Genomic DNA, 13,955 nt, shown 5'->3' on the forward strand with positions numbered 1-13,955 from the left:
CAAAAGGCTTTCATAGGAACATAGGAGCAGGAGGAGGCCATTCAGTCCCTCGAGCCTGTTCCACCATGTAATGAGATCATGGCTGATCTGTGGCCTAACTCCATATTCCCGCCTTTGCCCCATATCCCTTAATACCTTTGTTAACAAAAATCTATCAATCTCCGATTTAAAATTAACAATTGATCGAGCATCAATTGCCGTTTGGGGACGAGAGTTCCAAACTTCTACCACCCTTTGTGTGTGAAGTGTTTCCTAATTTCACTCCTGAAAGGTCTGGCTCTAATTTTTAGACTCTGCCCCCTAGTCCTAGAATCCCCAACCAGCGGAAATAGTTTCTCTCTATCTACCCTATCTGTTCCCCTTAATATCCTGAAAACTTCGATCAGATCACCCCTCAACCTTCTAAATTCTAGGGAATACAACCCTAGTTTGTGTAATCCCTCCTCGTAATTTAACCCTTGGAGTCCGGGTATCATTCTGGTAAACCTACGCTGCACTCCCTCCAAGGCCAATATATCCTTCCTAAGGCGTGGTGCCCAGAACTGCTCCCAGTGCTCCAGGTGTGGTCTAACCAGGGCTTTGTACAGCTGCAGCATAACTTCTACCCCCTTGTACTCTAGTCCTCGAGATATAAAGGCCAGCATTCCATTAGCCTTTTTGATTATTTTCTGTACCTGTTCATGACATTTTAATGATCTATGTACCTGGACCCCCAAGTCTCTTTGGACCTCCACTGTTTTTAGCCTTTCACCATTTAGAAAATACCCTGTTCAATCCTTTTTAGGTCCAAAGTGGATGACCTCACATTTGCCGACATTAAAATCCATTTGCCACAGTTTTGCCCATTCACTTAATCTATCGTTATCCCTTTGTAATTTTATGCTTTCATCTCCACCACCTACAATGTTGCCTATCTTTCTGTCATCGGCAAATCTGGATATATGACTTTCTGCGCCATCATCTCATTTCATTTCCTCCACTGGCGCAGTGGTTAGAACATCTGCTTTAAAATTGCAGCCCGCACCATTTCATTCCCATTCTTTAGTCTATTTATTTCGAACACCTGCGTTAACAGAGCAATCAAAAGAATTTTAGACAAACACGTTAACCGGTGCTGCACCTGAGCAAATGAAAGCGTGGGCACCTTTAGCCAGTTGGAAAGATCAACTTGGTTGCGTGTGCGTGTGTGTAAAGGTTAAAATCATTATTAATGTAATCAGAGAACATTTTACTAGCTCAAAATAAAATGAACCCTGTGCTTTCAGATGAAAACCAATTTCCAACATAATAGACTCATTCATTTTGAATACAATATGATTGAAATTATTTTTCACAGTGACGCAAACACACTGATGTTCTACAATTTATTAGTGTGCACCTTTATTTACTCTCCTTGCTGTTTATGCTACTGGCATCTCCCACTTTTCGGCAGCAGTGTCTCACTCGGCTCAAGATGTATACTGTTGCCAATGTTAGCCGGTGAGCAGTGATGCGTTCACAGGACATCCCCCTTGTCCATTATTTTAACGGCGCTTTAACTTAGCTGGGTTTATCACCTCCGCTAAAATCCCGGACAGAAGATTGACATCCAAAGGTATGTGCCCGCTCCTATCTCTAACCGTCATCTCTAGGTTTAAAATGCTATCAATCGTCTTTTCCCCCCCAAAAATTTAAAGGACATCCAATATTTTTCAATAGAATTTACAGCCCAGAAACAGAGCCCACGAGCCTCCTCCCACTACTTACCCCATCCAACCCAAGTGACATATCCTCCGATTCCATTCGCTAGCTTCTCTGTTAATCGCCTCAACCACTCCATGTGGTAGTGAGTTACACCTTCTCAGCCCTCTGAGTAACTAGGACAATAGGAATTGATGTGCCTTTTTTTAGGATTAGATTTAAAACGGAAAGGACTGACCGGGAACGTAACCTGATCTGAGTTGTGACGGAGCTAGGAGCCACCCCAATGCGATAAAATCTTTCATTTTGACCAGATCCGGTGAATCAGCAGAAATAAATAAGTAAATCTTACTTGACTGTGGACACAGTTCCAGTTGTGATGGAGTCGGTCTTGGAAAAGCTGGACTTTAGGAGGTCGGAGCTGCCGAAGCCGACAGAGGCGGGAGATTCCGAGCTTACCGCTGGCGTGCAAGGGGTACTGGAGAGCGGCGTGGCGGCCGTGTTTGTTGGGGCCTTCACCATGGCCAGCTTCTGGATGTTTTTGACGTCGTACTTGGAGGGGCGACCCACCTTTCCAGTTTTGAAGGCGATGGCACCGCCCATGTCCGGGTCTCCCTCGCCCGGCTTGAACAGGTGCAGGTACTTCACATTTTCCAGGTCGTACTTCGACGGCCTCTTGTAGGTGTTGCCGTTTTGGGGCCGGAAGCTCTCGCCTGTCTTCAGCTTCTGGATGAAGTAGTCGTACTTTGAAGCCCGCGAGATGAGGCCCTGCGTCTGGACCGAGGAGCCAGACGGGACGGAGGGGGCCGCCGCCGGCTTGGCGTCGCGACGAAGAGCGGCTTCCTGTCCGGAGAGCTGGCTGCTTGGCGGAAGGGCGTCCTTGCCCGGCAGCGGCTTGGAGCCTGGCTCCTCGGCTTTGAGGGCGGGAAGTGGCCGGGGCAGGTGCTCCCCCGCCTTGAGCTTCCGAATGCACTCCTCGTACTTGGAGATGCGGACCCGCCTCGCCAGGCCGTCCTCGCCCAAGGAGGCCGCCGGGTAGGTCTCTGAGGTAGTGGCGTTCAACTTGTCGAAACTGATCTTCTTCGCCAGCTCGTCCCTGACATTGTGGTCATTGTAGCCGAACATCCCCAGAAATTCATTCATGGTCGTTGCTGCATAGTCGTGGAGGGTCGAGGTTTCCCCTGGTGACGGGGGAGGGGGGGAGGCGGGAAACCGAAGAGTTAAACATTTCAGGAACATTCGGCACAGCTCTTAAGTTTTACGACTGCTAAATTAATTTGTAAAAAGTAATTAATACAGGGGCAAAATAAAGGGAGTTCATCAATGTCAGGAAAATCAATTTCGCTAAATGTTCTAGTCAATGGCTTCTCAGTACATTAAACAAAGTTTTCATAAATGTACTCTGCTCATAGCTCTACTTAATATGTACAAAGTCATCCTATCTGTTCGGTGTCTAGCCTTTATTGACCAACCTGTTTTATAAGGGCAGATTTTGGGGGCTTTCCATTCTCTATTTTTCTTAAAACTCCTACTCTGACTAATAATGCAACAGAATTGATCCTTTATTCCCCCCCCCCCTCTTGTAGTTTGGTTTCGCAAGTGCAAAAGGGCGCTGGGTTTTTTTTTAAGGAATGTGAAATTAATTGTGCTGACTCAGTCGACAGTGGCAGCGAGTGGTTAGTCGGAGGGCTGGGATCTAAAACAATTGGCCGACTGGTTGCTGTAATTGAGCAATGTATTGCTATAATATTTGTGACACAAGTGTGAACTGTGGGTGGGCTGAAGGTTTCTCTGCCTGTCATGGGCAACTCGGGTCGCCAACTCTGATTGGATGTGTTCCTGGGCCTTTCATCACATGACCTCCCACCCTGCCTGGCCAAATAGTCTTTCACCACCACCCCCCCGGCACCCCAGTCCTCCCCACCACCAATATTTTTATAACCAATAAACAAAAGTGTTCAAAGAAAATGAAAGATAAAACAACATCTTACATAAGAACATAAGAAATAGGAGCGATGTCAGGCTAACTGGTCTGTAATTCTCCCTTTTTCTCTCCCCCCTCCTTTCTTAAATAGTGGGGTTACAGTTGCCACCTTCCAATCCACGGGAACCGTTCTAGAATCTATGGAATTTTGGCAAATGACAACCAATGCATCCACTATCTCTATAGCCACCTCTTTCAAAACCCTAGGATATAGGCCATCAGGTCCAGGGGATTTATCGGCTTTCAGTCCCATTAATTTCTCCAGTACTATTTTTTTTTTTACTAATACTAATTTCTTTCAGTTCCTCATTCTCGCTAGAGCCTTGGTTCTCCACTATTTCCGGGAAGTTTTTTGCGTCTTCTTCCGTGAAGACAAACACAAAGGGCTGGATTTTCATTGGGCCGTGGAGTCGGGATTGGAGGCATGTGGGGGGTTTAAAATCCCAAAACTTGTAGTCCCGCCTCCTCAATGAAAATCCAGCCCAAAGTATTTGTTTAATTTCTCTGCCATTTCCTTATTCCCCATTATAATTTCTCCTGTCTCAGCCTGTAAGGGACCCACATTTACTTTTGCTGATCTTTTCCTTTTTACATACCTATAGAAGCTTTTACAGTCAGTTTTTATATCTCTTGCTAGTTTACTCTCATATACTATTTTCCCTTTCTTTATCAATTTCTTGGTCCTCCTTTGCTGAATTCTAAAATCCTCCCAATCCTCAGGCTTACAACTCTTTTTGGCAGCATTATAAGCCTCTTCCTTTGATCAAATACTATCGTTAACTTCTCTTGTTAGCCACGGTTGGACCACTTTTCTTGTGGGGCTTTTGTGCCTTAAAGGAATGCATATTTGTTGTAAATTATGTATTAATTCTTTAAATGCTAGCCATTGCTTGTCTACCGTCATACCTTTTAATGTAGTTCCCCAATCTACCGCAGCCAACTCGCCCCTCATACCTATGTAGTTTGCTTTGTTTAGATTCAAGACCCTAGTCTTTTTAAAGCCTCTATGACTTTTTTCCCCACTGGTTACTGGAAACAGTGTCCAGGATATTAGTCTTAACTCCTGGAAACTCCAGGGCAATCCTGGGGAGCTGTCAAACCTATCTGCAACTGGGCTTCGTAAGCGGACTTTGCTCATTGTCGAAAGTGTTACAATTTTATTACACAGAACGAGGGCAAATTTCCCTTCATATGTGAAATAGGAAGCGATAAGGGATTTCCAAAGCCAGGTAAGAAGTGATGTCGCATCCTTTTGATGGTTTAGTGGGTAAGTGGGCCTTGTTCTGTGGCTCTGAGCCACACCAACTAGGTAAGGCCCTAGTCTATGCTGATTTCAGTGGGGGTACTACAGGGGGTATACAATTCGCTTCAACATCTCCAAGCTGGTCAGGGCTCATGTGCCAAATCGCTAGAAAGTGCATGGGGTGTGAAGACTGAGTAAGGACGTAATCGGGAGGCTGCTGTGGTTGAATAGCTCACTGATGCCCATTGCCTGCCTTCAAACACCACCACTTGACATATAACAGCATTACCATCGCCGAATCCCCCACCATCAACATCCTGGGGGTCACCATTGACCAGAAACATAGAAGATAGGAGCAGGAGTAGGCCATTCGGCCCTTCGAGCCTGCTCCGCCATTCAATGAGATCATGGCTGATCATCCAAATTCAGTACCCTGTCCCTGCCTTCTCCCCATATCCCTTGATCCCTTTAGCCTTAAGAAATAGATCCAACTCTTTCTTGAATATACTTAATGAACTGGCCTCCACCGCCCTCTGTGGCAGAGAATTCCACAGGTTCACCACACTCTGGGTGAAGAAATTCCTCCTCATTTCAGTCCTAAATAGCTTACCCCTTATCCTTAGACTATGACCCCTGGTTCTGGACTCCCCGGCCATCAGAAACATCCTTCCTGCATCTAGTCTGTCCAGGCCTGACAGAATTTTATAGGTTTCGATGAGATCCCCTCTCAATCTTCTAAACTCCAGTGAGTATAAGCCCAATCGACACAATCTCTCCTCATATGTCATTCCTGCCATCCCAGGTATCAGCCTGGTGAATCTTCGCTGAACTCCTTCCATGGCAAGAACGTCCTTCCTCAGGTAAGGCGACCAAAACTGCACACAATACTCAAGGTGTGGTCTCACCAAGGCCCTGTACAACTGCAGCAAGACATCCTTGTTCTTCTACTCGAACCCTCTTGCTACGAAGGCCAACACACCATTTGCCTTCTTAACCGCCTGCTGCACCTGCATGCTTACCTTCAGCGACTGGTGCACAAGACCACCCAGGTCTCTTTGTATTTCCCCTTCTCCCAATCTATTGCCATTCAAAAAAAAACTGCCTTCCTGTTTTTGCCACCAAAGTGGATAACCTCACATTTATCCACATTATAGTGCATTTGCCATGTTTCTGCCCAATCACCCAACCTGTCCAAATCGTACTGGAGTTTCACGACATCCTCCTCACAGCATACCCTCCCACCCAGCTTTGTGTCGTCTGCAAATTTGGAGATATTACATCCAATTCCCTCGTCCAGATCAATATATATTGTGAACAGCTGGGGTCCTAGGACCGATCCTTGCGGTACCCCACTAGTCACTGCCTGCCACTCGGAAAACGACCCGTTTATTCCAACTCTTTGCTTTCTGTCCGCCAACCATTTCTCCATCCAAGTCAATAGCTTGCCCCCAATCCCATGTGCCTTAATTTTGCACGCTAATCTCTTATGCGGGACCTTATCGAAAGCCTTCTGAAAGTCCAAATACACCACATCCACTGGTTCTCCCTTATCTATTTTACCAGTTACATCCTCAAAAAATTCCAGTAGATTAGTCAAGCATGATTTACCTTTTGTAAATCCATGTTGACTTTGTCCGATCCAGTCACTGCTTTCCAAGTGCTCTGCTATTAATCTTTTATAATGGACTCTAGCATTTTCCCCCACTACCGATGTCAAGCTCACCGGTCTATAATTCCCCGCCTTTTCTCTACCACCTTTTTTGAATAGTGGGGTAACATTAGCTACCCGCCAATCCATGGGTACCGTTCCAGAGTCTATTGAGTTCTGAAAGATGACCAGCAATGCATCTACTATTTCTAGGGCCACTTCCTTAAGTACCCTGGGATGTAGATTATCAGGCCCTGGGGATTTATCGGCCTTCAGTCCCATCAATTTTCTTAACACCATTTCCCTACAAATACTGATTTCTCTCAGTTCCACCCTTCCATCAGACCCTATGTTCCCCGGCATCTCTGGGAGGTTATTTGTGTCCTCCTTTGTGAAGACAGAACCAAAATATGTATTTAGTTGGTCTGCCATTTCTTTGTTCCCCATTATAAATTCCCCCGATTCTGACTGCAAGGGACCTACGCTTGACTTCACCAATCTTTTTCTCTTCACATATCTATAAAAGCTTTTACAGTCAGTTTTTATGTTCCCTGCAAGCTTACTTTCATATTCTATTTTCCCTTTCTTAATTAATCCCTTTGTCCTCCTTTGTTGAATCCTAAACTGCTCCCAATCCTCAGGATTATTGCTTTTTCTGGCCAATTTATATGCCCTCTCCTTGGACCTTATGCTATCCCTAATTTCCCTTGTTAGCCACGGTTGGGTCACCGTTTGTGTTTTATTTTTATGCCAAACTGGGATGAACAAATTCTGTAGTTCATCCATTCGGTCTTTGAATGTTTGCCATTGCCTATCCACTGTCAACCCTTTGAGTGCCATTCCCCAATCAATCCTACCCAACTCGCTCCTCAGACCATCGTAGTTTCCTTTATTTAAATTGAGGACCCTTGTCTCTGAGTCAACTACTTCATTCTCCATCTTAATGAAGAATTCGATCATATTATGATCGCTCCGACCCAAGGGGCCTCGTACAACAAGATTGCTAATTAATCCTTTCTCGTTACATAATACCCAGTCTAAGATGGCCTGATCTCTGGTTGGTTCCTCGACATATTGGTCCAGGAAACCATCCCGTAAACACTCCAGGAATTCCTCCTCCACAGAATTATTACTAATTTGGTTGGCCCAATCTATATGTAGATTAAAGTCACCCATGATGACTGCTGTGCCCTTATTGCACGCTTCTTTAATTTCCCTTTTAATGCCATCCCCAACCTCCGCCTTACTGTTTGGAGGTCTATATACCACTCCCACTAATGTTTTTTTCCCCTTAGTATTTCTCAATTCTACCCATACAGATTCCACATCATCAGAGTTAATATCCTTCATTACAATTGTATTAATCCCTTCTTTAACCAGTAATGCTACCCCACCTCCCTTTCCTTTTTGCCTATCTTTCCTGAATATCAAATACCCCTGGATGTTGAGTTCCCAGTCTTGGCCATCCTTGAGCCACATTTCCGTAATCCCAACCAAATCATATTCGTTTACCTCTATTTGCGCAGCCAATTCATCCACCTTATTACAAATGCTCCTCGCATTAAGACACAAAGCCTTCAGGCTTGTTTTTTTTAACGCTCTTAGACCTATTAGAATTATTATTTACTGTGGCCACGTTTGATTTAAACCGTTGATTTCTCTGACTGCCACTTTTGTTTTTCTCCTTCCTATCTTTTGCTTTTATCCCTGTTTTCCTTTCCTCCCTCTCCCTGCTCAGGTTCCCAACCCCCTGCCATTTTAGTTTAAACCCCCCCCAACAGCACTAGCAAACACTTCCCCTAGGACATCGGTCCCGGCCCTGCCCAGGTGCAATCCGTCCTGTTTGTACTGGTCCCACCTCTCCCAGAGCCGGTTCCAATGTCCAAGGAATTTGAATCCCTCCTACTTGCACCATTCCTCTAGCCACGTATTCATTTGAAATATCCTCCTATTTCTACTCTGACTAGCACGTGGCACTGGTAGCAATCCTGAGATTACTACCTTTGAGGTCCTATTTTTTAATTTACCTCCTAACTCCCTATATTCTGCTTTTAGGACCTCATCCCGTTTTTTACCTATATCGTTGGTGCCTATGTGCACCATGATAACTGGCTGTTCGCCCTCCCCCTCCAAAATGTTCTGCAGCCGCTCCGAGACGTCCTTGACCCTTGCACCAGGGAGGCAACACACCATCCTGGAGTCTCGATTGCGGCCGCAAAAACGCCTATCTATTCCCCTTACAATTGAGTCCCCTATCACTATAGCTCTTCCACTCTTTTTCCTCCCAGCCTGTGCAGCAGAGCCACCCATGGTGCCAGGAAGTCGGCTGCTGCTGCCTTCCCGATGAGTCATCCCCCCCAACAGTATTCAAAGTGGTATATCTGTTGGAGAGGGGGATGGCCGCAGGGGATTCCTGCACTACCTGCCTGCGCCTCTTACTCTGCCTGCTGGTCACCCATTCCCTTCCTGCCTGTACACCCTTTACCTGCGGTGTGACCAACTCGCTAAATGTGATATTCACGACGTCCTCAGCATCGCGAATGCTCCAAAATGAATCCATCCGCAGCTCCAGTGTCGCAATGCGGTCTGTCAGTAGCTGCAGCTGGACACACTTCCCGCACACATGGTCGTCAGGGATGCAGGAAGCTTAACTGGACCAGCCACATAAATACTGTGGCAACAAGAGCAGGTCAGAGGCTGGGTATTCTGCGGCGAGTGTCTCACCTTCTGACTCCCCAAAGCCTTTCCACCATCTGCAAGGCACAAGTATGGAGTGTGATGGAATACTCTCCACTTGCCTAATGAGTGCAGCTCCAACAACACTCAAGAAGCTTGACACCATCCAGGACAAAGCAACCCGCTTGATTGGCACCCCATCCACCACCTTAAACATTCACTCCCTCCACCACCGGCGCACCGTGGCTGCAGTGTGCACCATCTACAAGATGCACTGCAGCAACTTGCCAAGGCTTCTTCAGCAGCACCTCCCAAACCCGCAACCTCTTCCCCCTAGAAGGACAAGGGCAGCAGGCGCATGGGAACACCACCACCTCCAAGTTCCCCTCCAAGTCACACACCATCCTGACTTGAAATATATCAGCGCTGGGTCAAAATCCTGGAACTCCCTCCCTAACGGCACTGTGGGAGTACCTTCACCACACGGACTGCAGCAGTTCAAGGCGGCGGCTCACCACCACCTTCTCGAGGGCAACTAGGGATGGGCAATAAATGCCGGCCTTGCCAGCGACGCCCACATCCCAGGAACGAATTTTAAAAAAACATGAAGAATGACAGCTTGGGGTGAAGTCCTGGGGGCTCACTGTCACCTGCAGAACTGCACTTCAGAGTAAGCTGCCACCTTCAGGAGAGACAAGTTGGAGGAGAATGTCAGAGGGATAATTGGAAGAGAATTCTCTTTGATGCACCTTGTGTTTGCCAACTCGAAAAAGCGTCTTACACAACAGTCACAAAACTGGTCCGATCAACCAAGCTCTCCTTCTCAGTGGTGATGGTTGGCGAAAATATTTTGCAAGATGTGCGTAAGATTTTATTGTCGGGAATGTCAGGCTGGAAAGCCCGAGAGTTTTGGCTTGTAAGGAGCAACTGGGAAGGTGGGGGAGAGAAGAGTTATTGAACCTGACAGCTGTCACAGCCCATCAAAGTATTTTTGAACAGTTTAAGATATAAGGAGTAATTAACGAATTGGTGAGTCTCCCACTTGCTGACATGTGCTCCGTGAGTAAGGCGCCACACCGGGAGGTCCATTCACAATATTACCCGTAGAATCTAACTCAAGACTTCATATTATTACAATTCAAAACACGGTTTTATCGTCATGTTGAAAACTTCACATGGACCACACATCCATCAACATTCGATACAGCTTTCATTTAGACACAAGAATTTCTGTCTTGCAAGCCAAAAATGTTCCTTCAAGGCACGGCCAGTATCAGATGTTGCACTGTCCCTTCGGAGGGCCAGGCCAAAGAGGAATAGGCATCGAGGATGAAAAATCTTGAGAAATCTTGTAATCCAAGGTGTTTGTCAAGTAAGGTCATGTGGCTTTGAATGTTGCAGCCCGATATTACTAAACGTGAGCAACTTAGCAATATAAAGTGAGTACAGGTTTCTTCACTCACTAAGGGTGGTGGAAATCTGGAACTCTCACCCTCAAAAAGCTGTTGAGGATGGGGGGGGGGGTCAATCAAAAATTTCAAAACTGAGATTGATAGATTTTTGTTAGGCAAGGGTAGTAAAGGTTACGGAACCAAGGCGGGTAGATGGAGTTAAGATTCAGATCAGCTGTGATCTAACTGAATGGTGGAAGAGGCCCGAGGGCCTGAATGGCCTCCTCCTGTTCCTATGTTCCTAGCCTTTGTACTGGGATTCAGTTTCCCAAATACTCATCTTACTCCTTAAAACAATTCCTGTAAATTTAAAACTGACCAGAAGAATGGCAAATGACCCCATACCTTACACGGTATGGAAGCCCAGGATAGAGGCTCAGAGACTTGTAGTGTTTCACAGTGCTTTGGATTTTAACTGGAGGGCACCCAAATAGATCCGTTCTTAGGGCAAGGTGGTTGATAAGAAATCCAAAACAGAGGGCGCCATGATAGGTAAGCACACCTTCTATGGCAGGAATGACGTATGAGGAGAGATTGGGTCGATTGGGCTTATACTTGCTGGAGTTTAGAAGAATGAGAGGGGATCTCATTGAAACTTATAAAATTCTAACAGGACTAGACAGACTAGATGCAGGAAGGATGTTCCCGATGGTCGGGGAGTCCAGAACCAGGGGTCACAGTCTAAGGATAAGGGGTAAGCCATTTAGGACAGAAATGAGGAGGAATTTCTTCACCCAGAGAGTGGGGAACCTGTGGAATTCTCTACCACAGAAGGCAGTAGAGGCCAATTCATTAAATATATTCAAGAAGGAGTTGGATATATTTCTTAAGGCTAAAGGGATCAAGGGATATGGGGAGAAAGCAGGGACAGGGTACTGAGTTTGGATGATCAGCCATGATCTCATTGAATGGCGGAGCAGGCTCGAGGGGCCGAATGGCCTACCCCTGCTCCTATCTTCTGTGTTTCTATGTTCTATAAACTGAGCTAAAGATAGTGAAGCCACAAAGGAATCGGGGCCTACCAATGTTAACATTCTTGGCCCAAAGTTTTTAAACGTTAGTCCTTCTCCTGTAAATTGTTCAAAACAGAGATGTTTCTTTTATAGACACAAGGTCCAGGCATAGCAATTCGCACCAGGTTTCATACTATTCAAAAGCAAAATACTGCTGGAAATCTGAAATAAAAACAGAAAATGCTGGAAGTACTCAGCAGGTCAGGCAGCATCTGTGGAGAGAGAAACAGAGTTAACGTTTCAGGTCGATGACCCTTCCTCATCTCTAACTTTTTCCAGTTCTGACGAAGGGTCATCGACCTGAAACGTTAACTCTGTTTCTCGCTCCACAGATGCTGCCTGTCCCGCTGAGTGTTTCCAGCATTTTCTGTTTTTATTTCATACTATTCAATCCTGTCTCAGCTCAACTTCCCCATGAGTTAAAATCTCATATAAATAAATGGTCATTATCACTTAGCATATTTGAAACAACGCTAGGAGGTTTATGAAGTATTGTCAACTGCATCGAGAAGCACAAAGTCCAAAGGGAGCCTGTTGTTACTCATCCTCTGCAATCCCCACAACGTGTCTCACATATTTGGGCTTGCACAGCTCCAGGAGTCTCACATTGGCGAACTTTGGCACAACTTCTGTTTGCACCATTGGTATCTGCAGTATCAGGAAACGTCTCTATTATCAGTGTCGAGTAACAGGTCCCGGCATCGTGCTGAGGGACGTAGAAGAAAAGCCCTTCAATGTGCGAGGGGACACCTTCCAGCTGTGCTCTTTCAACGGGGGAAGCCTCACCCACCAAGCGTGAACATTGGAAATTTGGACGCACGCTGCACATGATTTTTTTTCCCGACAGTTAATCAGCAAAGATCACGTGCAGCCCGCCCCCCCCCACCCCCCCCAAAATTCCAACGAGCACCTCTGGCGAGCGAGGCGCCCCACTGAGAGGGCGAAGGCAGAACCTTAACTTTGTCGGGTCAATGTAAGAAGTTAGCAGGTTGGCTGGTGTGGGGCACAGCAGTGAATATGCTCGCACCCCTAACGGAAGGAGAACATTTTAAGATGGGGAGGCTAAACAAGTGGGGACACAAAACAGAAAAGAAAATATTTTTTTTCTGCAGTGGTGGGGAGAGAGAGAAGGAGGTTTACAAAAAGCAAGACCTAGTATTACTGCTTATATCTTTGAGCGTGTCATGCACAGCATCTAAATGTGGTATTATGTAAAAATCTTGCATGCCTGTATGGCAGAATGTGTTGAGTGAATAGTTTTCCAAAATAACTGAAGGCCTGCTCCTGGTGCACTGGGCCTAGACACACAGGTCGAGGGAGCACGAAGTATGTAAGACTCATGGCCTCATAAGGCTTGAATTCAGCAAGAATAATTTGTTCTGACAGAGTGTCAGATAATCTTACTTTAAAAATAGTGTAAAAATGTATTGACCTTATCATATTTCTTCCCGATGATGTCATCCCCTGCCTTTAGTGCCCTGGGTTTCAGATAATTCCATATTTCTATATCAGAAGCCAGTTCAAGAGAAAGTGTCACTGGAGAGCATTACATGAAGTACCCTAATCTTTGCACTTAAAGCCCACAAGTTCCTTTATGAAGAGCAGCCCAGACCTTGTCTATATTTGAAGCAATTAAAAACACATTTTCCCATAACGTGATAACAAACGGGGCTTCCTATCGCCACAGTGCTACCTTTTTACATTCCAGAACTAAACTGACAAACAATGCGAATTAGCGTCGTGTGACTTGCGCCTCTCATCGTCATTTAAATGCCGGCTGGAAAATAATTTGTCCTTTCGAGGAACATCCATCCCCGAGCCCCGTGCACAATTTGCACATTTTTTTTTTGGATCTGATTCTTAATTGTTGTGAGATGTGACAGTCAGAAGGAAACCCGCTATGAGAGAGGTGAAACAGCAGCGCTAATTATAGTTTGGATAATTAAGCTTTCCTGCCTGAATCTTTGAGAGAAAGATGGAACTGAAATGCCCGCTACCTTCGTTGCCTCATTGAGTTTATTTTGTTGGGCAGCACGGTGGCATAGTGGTTAGCACTGTTTGCCTCACAGCGCCAGGGACCCGGGTTCGAATCCGGCCTCGGGTGACTGTTTGTGTGGAGTTTGCACATTCTCCCCGTGTTTGCGTGGGTTTCCTCCGGGTGCTCCGGTTTCCTCCCACAGTCCAAAAGATGTGCGGGTTAGGTTGATTGGCTATGATAAATTGACCCTTAGTGTTAGGGGGATTAAATACGTGGGGTTAC

The 13,955-nt window shown here is 45.9% G+C and overlaps 1 protein-coding gene across 11 annotated transcripts in view; it reads right to left on the reverse strand.

The window, feature by feature from the left end:
• The window catches only part of casz1 (castor zinc finger 1), a 400,652-nt gene that overhangs the window by 120,393 nt on the left and 266,304 nt on the right, over window positions 1-13,955 (reverse strand). For 10 of the 11 annotated variants that reach the window (XM_085967451.1, XM_085967446.1, XM_085967450.1 and 7 more), the window contains one exon: window positions 2,033-2,861. In XM_085967451.1, coding sequence (XP_085823577.1) covers window positions 2,033-2,861 — 829 coding nt within the window. The remainder of the gene's footprint in view (window positions 1-2,032; window positions 2,862-13,955) is intronic. The other variant, XM_085967449.1, reaches the window with a different exon arrangement.

This window comes from Somniosus microcephalus, chromosome 25, assembly GCF_052327205.1.
Source record: "Somniosus microcephalus isolate GS21.2 chromosome 25, FLI_Smic_1.0, whole genome shotgun sequence".
Classification (NCBI taxonomy): domain Eukaryota; kingdom Metazoa; phylum Chordata; class Chondrichthyes; order Squaliformes; family Somniosidae; genus Somniosus; species Somniosus microcephalus.